We start from the raw sequence: 20,936 nt of genomic DNA, 5'->3' as shown, positions 1-20,936 counted from the left end.
GTGCTTCACCAACGTTAGTTCCCCGTGCAACTGATGGGCCCCAGACACGATGGCAGCAATCAGTTCCTGCATGGATTCAAGTTGACTGCATCAGGACAGACTGCGATTGCAGCACACCACAGAGCTGATTGATGCCACCACACACTGATGGCATGACAGTCTGCAGGGCTACCATAGCGTCAGCCTGGTGCTCAATGGCTACTGCCACATCAGCCATAGCCCGTGATCCCATAGTCTGGGACCCCATGGTCACCTGAAGCATCCAACATCCATTGGTATCTACCAAGAATGGGCTCGATAGGCTGCTGAGACACAAATGCCTCCACAATCAAAGTAGGTGCATCGACACTCTCAGGCACCCTTGACAAAACACCCAGCAGATCGATATACATCTGCAATGACTGCCTTGAGAGACCTTCTAAGTCGGCCTCATCATCAGAGTGCTGCTGAGCATCACTCAGGTACGCACTCACCCTCCGGGGAGCTGGCCTCCTGATCTCCCATCCCTCATGGCGTTGCTGCAGGCCACTGGGCCCCGGAGCATCACCCACTTCCATCTCCCCGACCACGCCTTCTGACCAAAAGCTGCTGGTTCCGCTCTGTGAGGACACTAAATCCTCCGTCGCGTCCAGAAAGGTGTCCTCCGCCGCCGCCTCCTCTCCACCGTCGCCCGCAGTGGAAGGCTGACATGCAGGCTCCTGGCGTCTGACTTCATCTGAAAACACAAAGCCAGAGAAGAGTGGTTATTTTTAGGGGAAGGGGCCAGGAGTGGCAAAGGCATTTGAGAATGGCAATCTCATGGAAAGAGCTGAAGGATTGTGGTGCCAAGCCTAAGAGGCCTGCCAGATGCTGCAAAGGAACTCCATACCATCACTGTCCCCAGGGGTATCGGCCTCACCCACTGCCATGGCACCAACTTGAACGCCCATCAGGGCCGAGACGTGTTCCTCCAATGGAGCCAGGTCCTGGAGTTCAGAGTCACCTCCGCCAATCATCATCTGCTCCCTGCGACTATGGGCGAGCTTGTCCTGTGAGATTAACGAGAACATCTGAGTTAGAATCTTTCTATCAGTGTGTCCCAAGTGCCTTATATCATTTAGTAGATGTTTGTATATGAGATTCTTTACAGTTCGATGTAACTTCCATTTACTGCATGGACTTACTGTGGCAATGCTTGAATTAATGAGCCAGGACCTAACAGTAACGGGGAGGCTACCGTCTTCGAGATGTATATGAAGACTGAGGAGTTAACAACATGAGAGTTGGTTTGAAGAACCGAGTGCCAAGGTTAACAGCGCATGCAGGCCCTCGCCACGGGTGAGGCTTCAAATGGGAACCTTGCATCTGGCCGCACCTATGTAGAGCATGGATTCCTAAGAGTGCACATTGAGCTCAGGGCATAGCATGTTGACGTTTCACAAATTTGCTGCCTAACTCCCGGATGTTGAGGCTCTGCTTATCGGCCCACTCAACGCCGCTTACCGCCTCCAGGTAAGTGTGCAGCGCCATGATTTTACGCTGCGATCCACTTTTCAGGCGGCAAAACTGAATTTCGCGTTTTGGGGCCGCGCCTAACGCCTGCCGTTCAAGAATCCTCTCAGCCGATGGCACTGCCTCAAAATGAAGCAGAGACCATGTGAACATTTAAGAATTGGGTAGATAGGTGGTTGAAGGAAAAGGGAATAAAAGGACATGCGAACAAGCCATATGGGATTAGGACTACTGCCTGTATGGATGATAAACACCAACGTTGGGCTGAATGGCCAGTTTCTGTGCTTCAATTTTTTGTAAAATCATAAATTAAACTTAACATTGATTAGGTCACAGAGTACTTTGTGCATCCTATCATGGAAAGGACATTAAATACATAGGGCTTGATTTTTGGTCTTCCGCCACCCCTGTTAGCGTCCCGGCGGTTAGCACTTCCGGATAGGTGGCCAGCTTCCAGCACCCCGCTGGGATATTCGGAGCCGGTTTCGACGGGGCGCGGAGCATTACCGCCCGGAAGAGGCGAACCGGCGTGCAACACCCCTCGATTTTTGGCTGCCGCCCGATCCGTAGAGCGCCTTACTGGGACCGCCTGTGAGAGCTGGCGGTCCAAGCTGTAGCTGCAGTGAGGTAAGTAATGTCGAACTCCGGTAAGGTTGATTGGGTTTTTTTGCGATTTATGTTTTGTTGGCGCAAATTATTTATTGGGAATGTTTTTGGTGTTTTCAGTCCCCCCCCCCCCCCCAGTCCTCTCCTAGAACACTTGCTCAGCTAGCCTAGTACCTAAAGAGAGGTAACGCCTCCCTTAGCGCTCCGCCTCACATACAGGGCCCAGCTGTTGAATTTTGCTGACTGAGGCGCAAACTGTTCCCATGCACAAACTTTACCGCCCCGCTGTCATTACTGCCCCGAAATGAGCAGAACCGAAAATCCAGCCCATAGTGTTCAGTGTACATAAGAACATAAGGATTAGGAGCAGGAGTAGGCCATACAAGGGCTGCTCCACCATAATATTATGGCTGATCTTCGACCTCAACTCCACTTTCCTGCCCTATCCCCATGTCCCTTAATTCCTTAGAGTCCAAAAATCTATCTATCTCAGCCTTGAATATCCTCAATGACTGAGCAGCCACAGTAGTTTGGGACCGAGAATTCCAAAGATTCACAACCCTTTGAGTGAAGAAATTCCTCCTCATCTCAATCTTAAAAGGCCAGCCCTTTATGCTGAGACTATGTCCCCTATTTCGAGATTCTCCAGCCAGAGGAAATAATCTTTCAGCATTTATCCTGTCAATCTCCCTCAGAATCTTATATGCTTCAATGAGATCACCTCTCATTCTTCTAAACTCCAAAGAGTCTACACCCATTCTACTCAATCTCGCTTCATTCAACCATGTAACCATAAAGCAACAAGCAAGTTTATATATAGCTCTACCTTAGCAGCAGAATGTTACATTGCATGTTGCACTGTAAAATGGTCCTACCTTTGTAAAGCAGCCTATCCCCTGACTTGCTGTGATTAAGCAAGACTTGGAATATTTTGAATATATCAATAAAGGATAACTTTGCTGTATTTCTCGAAGATAATTAAGTTTTATTTCAGTCTTGCATTTATAATTTTAAACAAATATTTTAAGTGAGAATATGTTTGTCGTTTTCTTGTGATCTTAGTCAAAACCAGAAAACAACATTTTGTAATTTAGAACAGTATAAGCATACAGCGTGGACATTGCAGTTTTCAACAATCCAATGGCAGACTAAATTTTTAATGTTAGCGAAGAGCTGATGAGACAATCGACTTTTTGCTACAACCAAACTGTTTTAACAGTTCCACCATCTCGGAATGTTTAAAGTTTGCATCATGCTGCTTGCAGTTATACTGCCGTTAGTGAGTAGATGATGAAGTGTAAAATTATCTTCTTAAGGTGGCTTTGAATTACTTTCTAGAATTAGATAAATTATATTTTTTTGCAGCCATACATATTTTAACTTGCTGTGCACTCTATTATTTTTAAAATTTTGTCAATTGAATGTATGTTATCCATCGGGTATAATTCATCTTTCAGAATTGATTCTACTCTTTCATCTTTGATTTTTTTTAAATTCTCTTGTCAGATAAAGAAATCTAATTCCTGTCCCACTTTATTCCAGATTGTGAAAATAACGGTGAATGCAGTTGTCAGCACTCGACGATTAGCATCTTTCTTTAACACTGAGGAACTGAAGCGAATGACAGCATCTGACATTGGATCTAAAGAAGCAGAATACTACTTAACCCCTGCAGACGCATCTGGCAAAAATGGATACATGCCTGTTGAAGTAAGAAGTTGTTGATAGTTATAGTCATTGTAAGTAGTCATCAGTTGCGTATAGATTTCATTGAAGGCAGGTTACTAATAAATTTTGCACAATTTTAATTTCACTGATTGTCTGGATTAAACCAATCCACAAAAAAGGTTAACTTTTTGAAATTTGATATGATGAATTTTAATATCATGCAAAATATATCAGTTAATAAACACAAAATTCCTTGAAGTGGAATGTTTCTACAATAAGCATTGTTACTAAAGCAGGAATTAATTATGAAATTAATTCTTAAATATTGCTTTCACAGACAGGCTAAATGTAATCACTTCAGTGATTTTCTAAATGTTGTTTGAGTCTAATAGTTAATTAGGAACTTAAGACTGATGTAAAATATCTATTGCCCAGATTTGGTAGTCAGAGGCTATGAATGGCGGCAGCTATTCATTACACTTACACTTGTCCACAGACTTTCTATGGGCTTTTGCACTGAAACTTGTGGTAATTAGAAATCCATTTCAGCACATCGCCCTCTACAGGGGATCTGGGACCTGTGTGAGCAGGATCAGCAACAGTGTATCTCTCTAACCAATCAGATTGACAAATTTTTAATAAACAGTGCAGAGTCTAAACCAAGAAGTGTAAGATAGAATATTTAATTCAGTGCCAAATCATGTACAGAAAACAAAAATAAAGAGTGGGAAAGAAATATGGAATTAAGAGAGAGAGGGAGATAAAAGAGATGGGAAGACAAAGTAAAAAAGATTATTTATTATTTTTTATAATTCACCAACAATAATTAAAATCTAACGGAATGAGACTGCACAATTGTAAAAGTCCATTTTCAGTGCCTGAGAGATTGTTTGGCAGTAATTAAGACTTATCATGCTGTTAAATGATACTTTCACTAGAATGGATAAGCATTAACTTTTTCTGGCAAGTTTAGTTGGTATCGACTGGGTAAGTACAGCAACTTCCCACTTTCCATGAGTGTCATTGGTGAGTCTCTGGGTGAAATGCTGGTATAGCGATGCTTCTGGAGGAGCAGGGCAACTCGCACAGCAACTTCCTGATTTCCGCATTTAACTTTGTGTGTGTGGTCACCGGAATCTGCTGTCTGATTTACTCTTTATAATAACGGCGAGCTCTGATTGCCTCGCTGTTATTTTTACTGCAAAATCTGGACCAATATGTTTAAAGCTGTTCCAAGTAGAGTTGCAAACTTATTTTGGGAATTGTAAGAATTTTTTTCATTTTACCAGGAGAAAATTAATGTGATAACAGGATTTCAGTTTTCACCTCAGAAATACTGTCAAGCACATGTTAAGACTAGTACTTGTCCTGAGGACATAACATCATTCAACAGTTTGAAAAATTTAGTTAAATGAGTCTTCTCACTTTCCACCTGGCATCCGGTGTATTTTGCCTGAAGGTTTGGATTATTGCCAACGTGGTACTTCATATTATGAGATTCATAGCACTAGTTTCCTTTTTTCCATAACAATGTGACTGAATTCAATTCAATGAAGATGGTACGTTGCAAGCAGGTATAGAGTACTTTATTTTCGCAATGCAAATGGAATATTTTTTCTGAAAGTTTGTTAAGGACAGGTTCGAACAGTGTTCTATAGTATAATGGCCCGCATTTTGATCTCTGTGGTGAAGGAACAGCTTTTGCCATTTGTCTCGCTGACACTCTCCCACAGACTTTTCGCGGGCTTGGCTCTGCTCCCCAGAGGCCATTCTAGCCTGTTTTCCTTATCAAGATGTGCCATCTGTGTTTAAATTCCCTTGTGGTCTTGCCCCTTCCCATTTCTAAACCTCTTCCATCCCTATGCCCTCCCCCGAACTCTCAGTTCTTCCGACTCTGGCCCCTTGTGCACCTCCTTCCCTTCACCCCACCAACGGCAGTGTATTTTCAACTGCTAGGCCTCACACTGTGGAATTCCCTTCCGAAGCACCTCTGTCTTTCCACTTTCCTCTCCTTTATAGGGAATGGGAGCTGAATTTACGGGAGTTGCCAGTGGCGCTGAATCCAAGGAAAATATCTGGGTCTAGAAATTGGAGGTGTTAGTGCTGGCTGTTAAGGCCAATTTTGGCAAAAAAGAAATGGCAGCTGCCTCACTTCCGCCCCCTGCTGGCAGGTCCCACGGCGGCCGCGATTTTCCAATGTCTGTGCTCACTAGGGATATGAAGATTATGCATATTGTGATGTCAGTGAATGTGTAATGCTCACTTGATGCCCCCAACACTCGTGCCAATCCTCCTATACTGAGAGCCATGCTCCCACCAGGAACATTATCGAGCAGACCATCGGGCTGCTGAAGCAACGGTTCCGCTGCCTTGACCGCTCAGAGGAGCAGGCGTCCCATTTCGTGGAGGTCTGCCACATGCTTCACAACTTGGCCATCATGAGGGCACAGCCCTTGCCAGCAGGAATTGTGGGACCACCTCAGGAAGAGGGCAAGGGAGAGGAGGAGGAGGAGGAGCAGCAAGAGGAAGAGGAGGAGAATAAGGAGGCAGGCAACAAATCTTCCTTCCGCATTGGCTGTCCGTGAACGCCTCATCAAATTTAGATTTGAGTGAATGAAACCCCAGATCCCCATTGTTCACCACATTCCCATCATCCACATTCCCATCATACTATCCCTCTGTCATGGAATATCACAGCGTCCTCCTGAGCACAAAGCTGAAATGAGAACCACTGTAAAATAAACATTCCAAACAAAATTAGTAAATTTATAACTATAGGCCAAAGGCGAGTATATGTGAGTTAAGTCGCAGATCAGCCATGATCTCATTGAATGGCAGAACAGACTCAAGGGGCTCAATGGCCTACTCCTGTTCCTATGTTCCTAGCTGCGCAGCCACATAAGCTGCTCACCAGCTTTTACATTGTAAATGCCACGCATGCGCAGATTTTTAAATGGACGAACATTAAAAGAAACAGGCTGTGTAGAACAAAGCGCAGCTCACAGGGAACATTGGAACACCGGCTCAAAAAGATTTAGACCGGGAGCTAGAATTAACCTGTTTAGCTGCAGAAGAAAAAGCCAAGGAACATAGTACTGAAGACTGTGCACCAGTCCCTCTAGACCAGCTGTTCCAGCATAGCAATGACTCTGGAAGATTGCTCAGGTATAACAGGATAAATCCACCCCGGCCAATAACTACACTATTAGAATCCTCCCAATCATTGAGTAAAGCTATGGAAAATGTATTCAATATTGTCATGAAGTGACATGCCGGCAAAACCACTTGACTCCAGACCTCACCATAGCCATGATCCAGATTATGGACACAAGAACCGCATTTGACCTGGTATGGCACCAAGAAGTGTTGGCAAAACTGAAGTCAAATGGGGTGGGTTGGTAGTTCGGGTCAAGGGGCAAGAGGGGGATGGAGTTTGGATCAAGGGGAAAATGTTCCAGTGCCTGGAATCATAGATGATGTATTGGCAAATGGCTGTGGCTGATTGAGTCCAGTCATCACAGCCCCAGAAATTTGTCGCAGGAGATCCTCAGGAAAGCGCCCTTGGCCCAGTCATCTTCAGCTGCTTCTTCAGTGACCTGCTCCCTGTCAAAACGTAAGGAATGGGGCTGTTCACTGAAGAATTTGTAGTATTCACCTTCATTTACAATTCATTTTAATAATGAAGCATCCCATACAGCAAAACCTGGTTAACCTTCAAGCTTAGGCTGACAAGTACGAGGTAACATTTACAGGACATAAAAGTTTCAAGTCATGACTATCTTTAAGAGGATAAAGTCCAGCCATCTCCCATGAACTTGAATAGCACCACCATCCCCCTCGTCCCCCAGCAACATTGTGGTGGTTGTCATTTTGACCAGAAGCTTAATTAGACAAGCCCTATTAAAACTTTGGCTACAACATTGGGTACTGTAGCTTACCTCTTGCCTTTCAATGCCTCTGCACCATCTTTGAGGATGATGTCAGGAATGTGGTTGAATACTCACCATTCTTCCATTCACCTGTATGGATGCAATTGCAGCAAACTTAAGAAGCTCGACACCATCCAGGACACAGTAGTTTGGTGCCCTTGCCACTGGACTCTATGTGCATCCCACTCCCGTGAGTGCACTGTGGTTGCATTACTTACCATCTACAGGACCCACTGTGGCAATTTACCAAGATTACTCCAACAGCATCAATATTGTGGGAAATCCATTGCCTCCAAGTTTCCCTCCAAGTCACACGCCATCATGACTTGGACATATATTGCCATTCCTTCATCATTGCTGGAGCAATATCCTTGAATTCCCCACCTAACATGTGGGAACACCATGAGCACAAGGAATACAGCGGTTCTAGTTGAAAGTCCACCACTACTTTCTCCAGGAAACTAGGGATGGCCAATAAGTGTGGTCTTGCCAGTGACACCCACATTTCAAGAAGACATTTTTAAAAAGTAAACATGCATGTGAATTAGAAATATTGAAGGTGGAGGCTGTGAAAGAACAACATAAGAAGGAGAAGGAATGCTATAAACATGAGGCGAAAGAAAAACTCAAAGAGGCACACTACCTACTCGAGGCTGATGAAAAAGACTGCCAGTGTAGAGTCAAGGCAGACAGGAGAACAGAAATTTGAGGGAGAGGAAAGGGAGAAGGACTATTGTACAGTTGACCTGCTGGAGAAAATTATATTGTCGGTGAGTGCGGGTGTAGTTGATCTAGCCCATTTTTTTTTAAAGTTAAATTTGTTACCAAATTTTAAAGAGGGAGATGCCATAGATGGATTTTGTGAGTGTTTGAATCTTTACAGAACCACCATAAGTGGAATAAAGTAATTTTGGCTGAACAACTTGTAATAGCAATGAAACACTCATTTTTCTCATAGGTGGACTATGAAATTGTAAAGTATGGTGTTCTTACAGTGTATGACTTTAAATGTTTGCATGTATGCTTCAGGCATTAGGCGATTACAGAAAACGCCATATGGGGCTTACAGTGAATTAGTGATGGAGCTGGAGGAGACTTGGAAGTTGTAGTTAGATGGAGAGAACGTATCTAATTATAAGGAACTAAGACAACAGTGGAGGTCCAAACAGATTTAAGCGTCCATGTACACAGATCACCAACATATAGTAGTCAAGTACAAAAAATAACCAAAAAGGCTAATGGAATTTTAGCCTTTATAACTAGAGGACTAGAATATAACGGGCGGGAAGTTTTGATACAGCTATACAAAAGACCTGATATAAAAGTAAAATACTGCGGATGCTGGAAATCTGAAATAAAACAGAAAATGCTGGAAATACTTAGGTCAGGCAGCATCTGTGGAGAGAGAAACAGAGTTAACGGCCTAAATTTTGGGCATCCGTGTGGGCGGGATTGGGGGCGGGTCAGATGGGAAATTTGAAAAATCTTGCAGCTCATCAGCGACTCACTGTCATCCCGCCCCCTACCTGTCTTTCCCTCAGACACGTTTGCCGGCGCGGCAGCGACCCGAACGGCAAAGGTGGGTGAACTAATTAAAATCATTAATTAGGTACTTGTCAGACCCTTAAGTTCCTTTTTCACCCTACCTTTCAAATTTCCCTGGATGAGCATGTGAATCACGCAGCTCGGAACCACATCTGTGAACCTGAGGCGGAAGTTGAGTGGCCATTGATCCAGCTCATTAGTGCACAACATGAAAAGTACAATAAAAACTCCCACCTCACAACTGATCACTTTCATAAGGCAGATGCTGTTGTTGACTGCATTGTCAACACAGATTTAGCTTTCTAGAGATTGCACGTGTTTCTAGCAATGTTGGTATCCACTGTCACCTCATTGGTAGAACCTATCACACCATGAACAGATTGCTTCTGTCATCTCTACTACACCTGCCATCTATTCCATCAGCATGGGTGCCGTCTATACTGGCTCACCTTGGTCCTCAGAATCAGAGTACGATGAGCCCAAACACCAGCAGCACCAACAACAACACCACCAACCTTCTCCTCAACCACCTGATGTTCCACAGGACAGAGGGCATCAGTGCAGGGCTGCACTGCGCTGGAGGCGATATCCCCAGCACAAGGTAAACAGGCAGAGGATGAGTTTCCTTAACATAACTGAGCAGCAGTGCCAAAGGAAGCTCTGGCTATCACGCCAGGTCGTCGCAGACATTTGTACATTTACATGAAGCCCTGCAGCCCAGAAGAGTGCCTTACCAGTGGCTGTCAAAGTCACCAGCACCTTGAACTTCTTCACCTCAGGCTCCTTCCAGGCATCTGCAGCAGAGATTTGAAGCATCTCGCAGTCAGCCGCCCATAGATGCATAAATACAGGTCACCGATGCCCTCTTTGACAAGTCAGCCAATTATATCAACTTTGCCACTGATGAAACCAGTGTTACTGAGCGGGCGCTCGGCTTTGTCACTCTGGCTGGCTTCCCACATCATCAACTGCTCATGTGTGGCCGTCAGGGCACCCCATCATCACCTAGGAGTCTTTGTCAACTGCAATGCCTTCCACTCCCTCAATGTGCAGCTCATTTATAACCATAGGAAGATCATCGTGCATGTGCGCGCAAAATTCCCAGGCACCTATCATGACTCGTCCCTCCCTCAGCTCTTCTCCAAACAAACATTCCGGTTTGAAGACGAGGGCTATCCACTGAAGACGGGCTCATGACACCCTTGAAGAGGCTAAGTGCTGAGGTCCAAGAGAGATATAATGAAAGCCACATTTCCACCAGATGTGTCATAGAGCAGACAATAGGAATGCTGAAAATGCGCTTCAGATGCCTTGACGGATTGGGAGGAGCCCTTCAGTATGCACCAGCTGAGGTCTCCACAGTTGTTGTGGTCTGCTGCACCCTGCACAACATAGCACAGCACCGAGGATTAATGCTGCATGAGTAGCAAGGCACTGAGCGCACTGCCTCTTCAGAGGAGGAAGAGGAGCATCAGCTGGAAGACGAGGAGGAGGAACCTGCGGTCCAGATCCCACTAGCACCCGAGCACATTGCTGCCAGGGATGGACAGATTTACAACTTTACGCATTACACCCATATGACTGCCACATGCTGCGCCAGGTTTGCACCACCCCACAGCAACACCATAAGTATCCCTATAATGACCAGGCCATACACCATTGCTGGAGGTACCGTTATGCCTCATCATTCACTCCAACTCACTAAGCCACTTCCAAAGGTGCATACGAATTTGTCCATGACTGCAAAGTGGTGAAAAAAAGATTTATATGTTTGACATCACAGTAACGGAAACTTTACAGAAACATTTAGTAAAACACCGAAGTGGCTACCCATGCGAATCTGTTTGTGTTTCATCTTTCTCTAATCCGTGCTTCTATGAGGTGCTACCCCATGTGGCTTCATCAGAAGTAGAGGCAATCTACTCGCTTCCCTGCTGCGACTGCACAGACCTTTTTGGCAGATGTCCTCAGGGTTTTGGAGCCTGTGATGGCCCTGCCAAAGTCTGCTCCTCTTCTGCAGGGGCAGACTCGGCCATCACAATCACAGGAGGCATCTGGGGCTCTGACTTGGGGGCGGGGGCAATGGGGGAGAAGTGAGAGAGCTTTGAGAAGAGTCCCCACTTGCATGTCCCCTCTCACCATCATCCCATTCGTGGGCCACCCGCACTTCCCTGGTAGCAAGGAACTGGAGAACACCTTGCTGCACAGCAGTGGAGACATGAGGACCCACTTCTACGTTGACATCCCTTTTAGAGAGAACATCGATGAGCCTTTGCCATCTATTTTGCATAGATAACCTCTAGTCTCCATAGAGACCATGTGCTCCTGTGAATGGCGCATTAGCTGCTCCATGCAGGTGGCCATCCTATCCATGGAAGAGCCTACATGGTGGTGCTCATGTTAGAGATAGACGACTCCATTCTCTGCATATTTGCAGACATCGCGGTCGCAAAACCTGTCAAAGCCTCCTACACTTCTTCCTGCACCTCCAGGATCGCCCTCTTTCTGGATGGCCCATGAGGCTCAGCATCTGCATGCAGCTAAGCAGAGCTGGGAACATTCTCCGCCCTCCGGCGAGGAGTCTCCACTACTGTCCCTGTCTCCACCATCTGCTCTTGCCCACTTGTGAGTTGTAAGTCATCAGGTGACAACACTACTCTATCTCGTGTTGGACCCACCCACCGTATCTGCGCTGATGCTGGATGACCATATGTCTGGTGAGGGTGCACCCACAGAGGCTGGAGGCTGCTCTGAGGAGTCATCTTCCTGGATAGTGCTAGGCTCTTAATGGACCTGTGGGAGAGTAAGGAGATGAGGGGGCAGAAATTGGTTTCGTTTGTGCCTCTCGTTAGCACCCCTGGGGGGCGCTAACAGGGCGTAAATGACTTTGCGACTAGGCGCAAATTCGATGGGAGTTTAGTGGCAGCGCTACGGCATTGCGCCCGGAGATCGTGACGTCATCACTGTGTGCATCGCCCTGTTAGCATCCCGGACCTTAAATTGGGTATCGTCCCCTAAAGCTGCATCGGGCGATGACAGCGATTCACCAGAATGTTACCAGGGTTCCAAGGGTTAAGTTATGAGGAGAGATTATATAAACTAGACTTGTATTTCCAGCAATATAAAGGTTAGGGGCTGATTTGATTGAGGTTTTTAGAATTTTGAAAGGAATTGATAAGGTAGATAGAGAGAAACTTTTTTTGCTAGTCGGGGAGTCTCGGATAAGGGGACATAACTTTAAAATCTCCTAATTCTGGCCTCTTCAGCATCTCTGATTTTAATCGCTCAGCCATTGGTGGTGGTGCCTTCAGCTACCAAGGCCCGAAGCTCTGGAATTCCCTCCATAAACCTCTTTGCCTCTCTACCTCTCTTTTCTCTCCTTATGTTTTATAACGCTCCTGTGAAGCGCCTTGGGATGTTTTACTAAGTTAAAGGCACTATATAAATACAAATTGTTGGTGTTGTTGTAAAATCAGATCCAGTTCATTCAGAAGAGAAGTTAGGAAAGACTTCCTCACGCAAAGGGTAGTAGAAGTGTGGCACTCTCCTACCAAGAGCAGTAGATGCTAGCTCAATTAATAACTTTCAATCATAGATCAGTAGTATTTTTGCTAACCAAGGGTATGAAAGGATATGGAGCCAGGACGGGTGGGTGGAATTAAGATACAGATCAGCCACGATCTTATTGAATGGCAGAACAGGCTAGAGGGGCTAAATGGGCTAATCTTGTTCCTATATTCCAAATTAATGCTAAGGAATCGATTTCTGAAAGCACTTACAGATGATGAGAGTTTGGTTGCTTGATTGGAAGTGCAAGGTTCTGAAGTATTAGGTGAACATGTCAATTGTTTTGTGATCTCACAAATGTCCTGGAGTGACCTTGAGACTGAGAAAAGGAATTTAAAGAAAACTTATGGAAATAGAATGAAGCGAGTGTTAGAACATGTCCTATATTAGACTTGAATGGTTTTGGTTCAAAAAAGGGCAGGATTGAGTATTAAATATTCCTGGTTATAAAGTGTTTAGGAAAGATAGGAGGTGGTGTAACAGTATTGGTTAAGGAAAAATGTTAGTGCTGGAGAGGGAGGATGTCCTGTGGTGGGGGTGGGTCAAGGACAGAATCTATATGGCTAGAGTTAAGAAATAATAGAGGTGCCATTACAATTGAATCATAGAAGTAATCAGCAGGTTACGGCACTTCAAGTGCACATCCAAATACTTTTTAAGGCCCCAAGTTTCCACATGATTTGCTCCTGATTTTTAGGAGCAACTGGTGTAGAACGGAGTATCTTAGAAATCGGAATTCTCGTCATTTAGTTTGCTCCAGTTCTAGTCAGTTAGAACAGTTTCACTTTGGAACAGAATTTTTTTTTCAAAAGGGGGCGTGTCCGGCCACTTATGCCTGTTTTCAAAGTTTCGTCAGTGAAAACTTACTCCAAACTAACTTAGAATGGAGTAAGTGAAGATTTTTGTACGTTCGAAAAAATCTTGTCTACACTTTAGAAAATCAGGCGTAGGTTACAAATCAGGCGTAGGGAATGGGGGAGGGGGGAGGGGGTGTTTAAAGGGAAGTTTACAAACATTAAACACTTCAGTTTTACAAATAAAGAGCCATCATCAATAATAAATGATAAATACATCAATAAATCATAAATACATCAATAAATCAGCCAATAAATCAATCAAAAAAAATTAATAAGAAATAATTTTTTTTTAAATCAATAAATAAAACATTTTCTACTTACCGACTGCAGCACCGGGAGCCCTCCAACAGCGTGCTGGGATGCCCCCCTCAGTGTGTCTCTGTCAGTGTCTCTATCTCTCTGTCTGTCTGTGTGTCTCTCATTCTCTGTCTGTCAGTGTCTGTGTTTCTGACAGCGAGGGGAGGGAGAGGAGTGGGGTAGAGGGAGAGAGGGGGGGAGCAGATTGGGGAGGGAAGGGAAGGGGGGGGAGCAGAGGGAGGGATGGGGGAGGAAGGGGGAGAAGGGGGGAGTAGGGGGAGAAAGGAGATGGGGGAAAGGAGATATGGGGGGGGAGATTGGGGGGGGGGGGAGAAGGAGATTTGAGATTTGGGGGGGGGAAAGCAGATTGAGGGGCGGGGGGGAAGGAGATTGGGGGGGGTGGGGGGGAAGGAGAAGGGGGAGGGAGGCTGAACAGGCCGGGCCCGAGACTTCGAGCAGGGCCCGTCCCCAGCACCAGATTTACAGGTAGGTGGCGTTGGGTCGGGTCGGGGGGTGGTGGGAGGGAGGTCGGTTCAGTTCAGGTCGGGGGGAGGGAGAGGGAGGTCAGGTCGGGGGGAGGGAGGTCAGGTCGGATCCAGTCCGGGGGCGGGGGTGGGGGGGGGGAGCGGGTGTCGTGTCCGGTCCGGAGGCGGGAAGGGGGAGTCGAGTCGGGTCGGGAGGAAGCAGGAGCTGGGCGTGCGAGGAGCCTTATTCATGCAGCCCCAGTGAGGCCATTGGGCCAGGGCTAGGGGCTGCGTGCTTCGGCCCCTCCCACACAGTTTTGGGCACCTGGAGCTACTGAACATGCGTGCCCACTGTAACGCGCATGTGCATAGGTCCCGGCACTGTTTTCAGCGCAGGTACCTGGCTCCGCCCCCTATAGCTCGTGCTGCGCTGCGCCGAGTGCCAGAGGACCTGCAGGGAGGTGGAGAATCTGGAGGGTTTTTTGTGGCGCGAAAAACGGGCGTCCAGGTCGGGACTGCGCCGTTCCAGGCGCGGCTCGAAACTTGGGCCCTCAATGTGGTGAGGGTTTCTGCGCCTCACCCTTTCAGGCAGTGAGTTCCAGACCCTCACAACCCTCTGCGTGAAAAAATATTCCCTCAAAACCCCTCTAAATCTTCTACCAATTTCTTTAAATTTATGCTCCCTGGTTGTTGACCCCTCTGCTAAGGGAAATAGGCCCTTTCTATCCACTATATATAGGCCCCTCATAATTTTATACACCTCAATGAGGTCTCCCCCCTCAGCCTCCTCTGTTCCAAGGAAAACAAACCCAGCCTATCCAATCTGTCTTCATAACTAAAATTCTCCACTCCTGACAACATCCTCGTAAATCTCCTCTGTACCCTCTCTAGTGCAATCACATCCTTCCTGTAATACTGTGACTAGAACTGCACGCAGCACTCCAACTGTGGCCTAACCAGTATTTTATACAGTTCAAGCATTACGCCCCCTGCTCTTGTTTTCTATGCCTCAGCTAATAAAGGCAAGCATTCTGTATGCCTACTTAATCACCATATCGACCTGGCCTGCTACCTTTAGGGATCTGTGGACAGGCACTCCAAGGTCCCTTGGTTCTTCTGCACTTCTCAGTGTTCTATCATTTAATGTGTATTCCCTTTCCTTGTTAGCCATCCCCAAATGCATTACCTCACGCTTCTCTGGATTAAGTTCCATTTGCCACTGTTCTGCCCACCTGACCAGTTGATTGATATCTTCCTGCAGTCCACTGCTTTCTTCTTCATTATCAACCACACAGCTGATTTTAGTATTATCTGCAAACTTCTTTATCATACCCCCTATATTCAAGTCAAGAGCATTGATGTATATCACAAAAAGCAAGGGACCTAGTACTAAGCCCTGCGGAACCCCACTGGAAACATCCTTCCAGTTACAAAAACACCCATCAACTATTACCCTTTGCGTCCTGCTTCTGAGCTAATTTTGGATCCAAATTGCCACTTTGCCCTGGATCTCTTGGGCTTTTACTTTCGTGACCAGTCTGCCATGTGGGACCTTATCAAAAGCTTTGTTAAAATCCATCATACGCACTGCCCTCATCGACCCTCCTGGTTACCTCCTCGAAAAATTCAATCAAGTTAGTCAGACAGGACCTTCCCTTAACAAATCCATGCTGACTGTCCTTGATTAATCTGTGTCTTTCTAAATGAAGATTTATCCTGTCCTTCAAAATTTTTTCCAATAATTTTCCCACCACTGAGGTTAGGCTGACTGGCCTGTAATTACTCGGTCTATCCCTTTCTCCCTTCTTTAAACAAAGTTACCACATCAGCTATCCTCCAGTCCTCTGGCACCACACCTGAAGCCAGAGAGGATTGGAAAATGATAGTCAAAGCCTCTGCTATTTCCTCTTTTGCTTCGTTTAACAGCCTGAGATGCATTTCATCCGGGCCTAAGGACTTATCCACTTTCAATGCTACTAAACCCCTTAATACTTCCTCTCTCTCTCTGTTTATTTCATCTAATATTTCACACTCCTCCTCCTCAATAGCAGTGTCTACATCGTCCCTCTCTTTTGTGAAAACAGACGCAAAGTATTCATTAAGAACCATACCCACATCTTCCGCTTCCACATACAGTTTACCCTCATGGTATCTAATAAGCCCTACCTTTCTTTAGTTATCTTCTTGCTCTTAATATATTTATAAAACACCTTTGGGTTTTCCTTTATTTTACTTGCCAAGAATTTTCATGTCCTCTCTTTGCTCTCCTAATATTCTTTTTAATTGCACCCCTGGACTTTTTACTCCTTTAGAGATTCTGCAGTACTTAGCCCTCAGTATCTCTCTTAAGCATCTCTTTTTTTCTTAATCCTACCCTGTATGTCCCTAGACATTCAGGGGGCACTCGATTTGTTCGTCCCACCCTTTTTCTTTAAGGGCACATATTTGGCCTGAACCCTCCGGATCTCCTCCTTGAATGCCTCCCATTGCTCTGACACTGATTTACCTTCAAGTTGCTGTTTCCAATCCACTTTGGATAAATCACCTCTCAGCTTAGCAAAGTTGGCTTTTCCCCAATTTAGAACTTTTATTCCTGATTTATTCTTGTCCTTTTTCATAACTACTTTAAATCGGACTGAATTATGGTCACTAGCACCTAAGTACTCTCCCACTGATACCCCTTCCACCTGCTCAACTTCATTCCCTAAAACTACTAAGTGCATTCTATAGATCACCAAATAGTGGGAATGATATGGAGAAGCATATTTGCTGAGAAATTACAGATGGTGCAAGAACTATATAGTAGTAATAATGGGGGACTTCAACTATGCTAATATAGACTGAGATAGTAATAGTAATGAGATAGGACAGAGAAGGGGAAGAATTTCTGAAGTATGTTCAAGAGAACTTTCTTGATCAGTATGTTTCCGGCCCAATGAGGGAGGAGGCATTGCTGGACCTGGTTCTGGTTGTGGGAAATGAGTTAGGTCAAGTGGAGCAGGTGTCAGTAGGTGAACATTTAGAGAACAGTGATCATAGAGTCGTAAGGTTTAGATTAGTTATGGAAAAAAACAGGGAGCAATCTAGAGTGAAAATGGTTAACTGGGGGAAGGCCAATTTCAGTGGGATGAGAACGGATCTGCCCCGGGTAAATTGGAATCAAAGATTGGCAGCAAAACTGTAATGGAACAATGTGCTGCCTTTAAAGAGGAAATAGTTCAAGTACAGTTGAGGTACATTGCCATGAGGGTGAAAGGCAGGGCAACTAAAGTCAGGGCTCCCTGGATAACGAAATCATTAGAGAATATGATGAAGCAGAAAAAGAGCGTGTATGACAAATGTCAGGTTGCAAATACATCTGACAATCAGGCTATATATAAAAAGGTCATTGGAGAAGTGAAAAAGGAAATAAGAGGGGCAAAGAGAGGGTATGAGAATAGAATGGCAGCCAACATAAAAGGTAATCTAAAAGTCTTCTATAAGACACATAAATAGTAAAAAGGTAGTAAGAGGAGGGGTGGGGCCGATTAGGGATCAAAAAAGGAGACCTATGCATGGAGACAGTAAGTATGGCTGAGGTACTAAATGAATACTTAGCATTTGTCTTCATCAAGGAAGAGGATGCTGCTATTGACATAGTGAAGGAGGAGGTAGTGCGATAAAAATTGATAAAGAAGAGGTATTAGAAAGGCTGGCTGTACTTAAAATAGATAAATCACCAGGAGTGGATGGGATGCATCCTAGGATGCTAAGGGAATTGAGGAAAGAAATCGTGGAGGTACTGGCTATTATATTCCAATCCTCCTTGGATACGGTGGTGGTGCCAGAGGACAAGAGAATTGCAAATGGTACACCATTGTCAAAGAAGGATGTAAAGATAAACGCAGCAACTACAGGCCAGTCAGTTTAACTTCAGCAGTGTGGAATGCTTTCAGAAACAATAATCAGGAATAAAATTAACAGTTACTTGAATAGGTGTGGATTAATTAAGGAAACCCAGCACAAATTTTTTAACGGCAAACCATGTTTAACCAACTTGCTAGAGTTTTTTGATGAAGTAACAGAGAGGGTTGATGAGGGTAATGCAGTTGACATAGTGTACATGGATTTCCAAAAGGCGTTCGATAAAGTGCCATATAATAGGCTTACCGGCAAAGTCGAAGCCCATGGAGTAAAAGGAACAGTGGCAGCAAGGATACGGAATTGGCTCAGTGACAGGAAACAGAGAGTAGTGGTGAACGCTTGTTTTTTGGACTGGAGGGAGGTATACAGTGGTGTTCCCCAGCAGTTGGTTCTAGGACTAACTGCTTTTCTTGAGATATATTAATGACTTGGCCATGGGTGTACAGGGCACAATTTCAAAATTTGCAGATGACACAAAACTTGGAAGTAGAGTGAACAGTGAGGAGGAGAGGGATAGACTTCAGGAAGACGTAGTAAGATTGGTGAAATGGTCGGACACATGCCAGATGAAATTAAACGCAGAAAAGTGTGAAGTGATACATTTTGGTAGAAAGAATGAGGAGAGGACATATAAAGTAAATGGTACATAAGAACATAAGAATTAGGAACAGGAGTCGGCCATCTAGCCCCTCGAGCCTGCTCCGCCATTCAATAAGATCACGGCTGATCTGGCCGTGGACTCAGCTCCACTTACCCGCCCTCTCCCCGTAACCCTTAATTCCCTTATTGGTTAAAAATCTATCTATCTGTGACTTGAAAACATTCAATGAGCTAGCCTCAACTGCTTCCTTGGGCAGAGAATTCCACAGATTCACAACCCTCTGGGAGAAGAAATTCCTTCTCAACTGGGTTTTAAATTGACTCCCCCGTATTTTGAGGCTGTGCCCCCTAGTTCTAGTCTCCCCGACCAGTGGGAACAACCTCTCTGCCTCTATCTTGTCTATCCTTTTCATTATTTTAAATGTTTCTATAAGATCACCCCTCATCCTTCTGAACTCCAACGAGTAAAGACCCAGTCTACTCAATCTATCATCATAAGGTAACCCCCTCATCTCCGGAATCAGCCGAGTGAATCGTCTCTGTATCCCCTCCAAAGCTAGTATATCCTTCCTTAGGTAAGGTGACCAAAACTGCATGCAGTACTCCAGGTGCGGCCTTGCCAATACCCTATACAGTTGCAGCAGGACCTCCCTGCTTTTGTACTCCATCCCTCTCGCAATCAAGGCCAACATTCCATTCGCCTTCCTGATTACCTGCTGCACCCGCAAACAAACTTTTTGGGATTCATGCACAAGGACCCCCAGGTCCCTCTGAACCTCAGCATGTTGTAATTTCTCCCCATTCAAATAATAATCCCTTTTACTGTTTTTTTTTCCCCAAGGTGGATGACCTCACACTTTCCGACATTGTATTCCATCTGCCAAACCTTAGCCCATTCGCTTAACCTATCTAAATCTCTTTGCAGCCTCTCTGTGTCCTCTACACAACCCGCTTTTCCACTAATCTTTGTGTCATCTGCAAATTTTGTTACATTACACTCTGTCCCCTCTTCCAGGTCATCTATGTATATTGTAAACAGATGTGGTCCCAGCACCGATCCCTGTGGCACACCACTAACCACCGATTTCCAACCCGAAAAGGACCCATTTATCCCGACTCTCTGCTTTCTGTTCGTCAGCCAATTCTCTATCCATGCTAATACATTTCCTCTGACTCCACATACCTCTATCTTCTGCAGTAACCTTTTGTGTGGCACTTTATCGAATGCCTTTTGGAAATCTAAATACACCACATCCATCGGTACACCTCTATCCACCATGCTCGTTATATCCTCAAATAATTCCAGTAAATTAGTTAAACATGATTTCCCCTTCATGAATCCATGCTGCGTCTGCTTGATTGCACTATTCCTATCTAGATGTTCCGCTATTTCTTCCTTAATGATAGTTTCAAGCATTTTCCCCACTACAGATGTTAAACTAACCGGCCTATAGTTACCTGCCTTTTGTTTGCCCCCTTTTTTAAACAGAGGTGTTACATTAGCTGCTTTCCAATCCGATGGTACCTCCCCAGAGTCCAGAGAATTTTGGTAGATTATAACGAATGCATCTGCTATAACTTCCGCCATCTCTTTTAATACCCTGCGATGCATTTCATCAGGACCAGGGGACTTGTCTACCTTGAGTCCCATTAGCCTGTCCACTACCCCACTAGTGATAGTGATTGTCTCAAGGTCCTCCCTTCCCACATTCCTATGACCAGCAATTTTTGGTATGCTTTTTGTGTCTTCCACTGTGAAGACCGAAGCAAAATAATTGTTTAAAGTCTCAGCCATTTCCACATTTCCCATTATTAAATCCCCCTTCTCATCTTCTAAGGGACTAACATTTACTTTAGTCACTCTTTTCCGTTTTATATATCTGTAAAAGCTTTTGCTATCTGTTTTTATGTTTTGCGCAAGTTTACCTTCGTAATCTATCTTTCCTTTCTTTATTGCTTTCTTAGTCATTCTTTGCTGTCGTTTAAAATTTTCCCAATCTTCTAGTTTC

At 45.0% G+C, this 20,936-nt stretch overlaps 1 protein-coding gene across 6 annotated transcripts in view; it reads left to right on the top strand.

Annotated features, from left to right (window-relative positions):
* The window catches only part of LOC139274170 (ATP-binding cassette sub-family C member 9-like), a 343,814-nt gene that overhangs the window by 145,801 nt on the left and 177,077 nt on the right, over positions 1–20,936 (top strand). For all 6 annotated transcript variants that reach the window (XM_070891221.1, XM_070891210.1, XM_070891227.1 and 3 more), the window contains one exon: positions 3,640–3,807. In XM_070891221.1, coding sequence (XP_070747322.1) covers positions 3,640–3,807 — 168 coding nt within the window. The remainder of the gene's footprint in view (positions 1–3,639; positions 3,808–20,936) is intronic.

This window comes from Pristiophorus japonicus, chromosome 1, assembly GCF_044704955.1.
Source record: "Pristiophorus japonicus isolate sPriJap1 chromosome 1, sPriJap1.hap1, whole genome shotgun sequence".
Taxonomy (NCBI): Eukaryota; Metazoa; Chordata; class Chondrichthyes; family Pristiophoridae; genus Pristiophorus; species Pristiophorus japonicus.
Note: the sequence above shows the minus strand (reverse complement) of the source record. Positions and strands in the feature narration are given on the sequence as shown.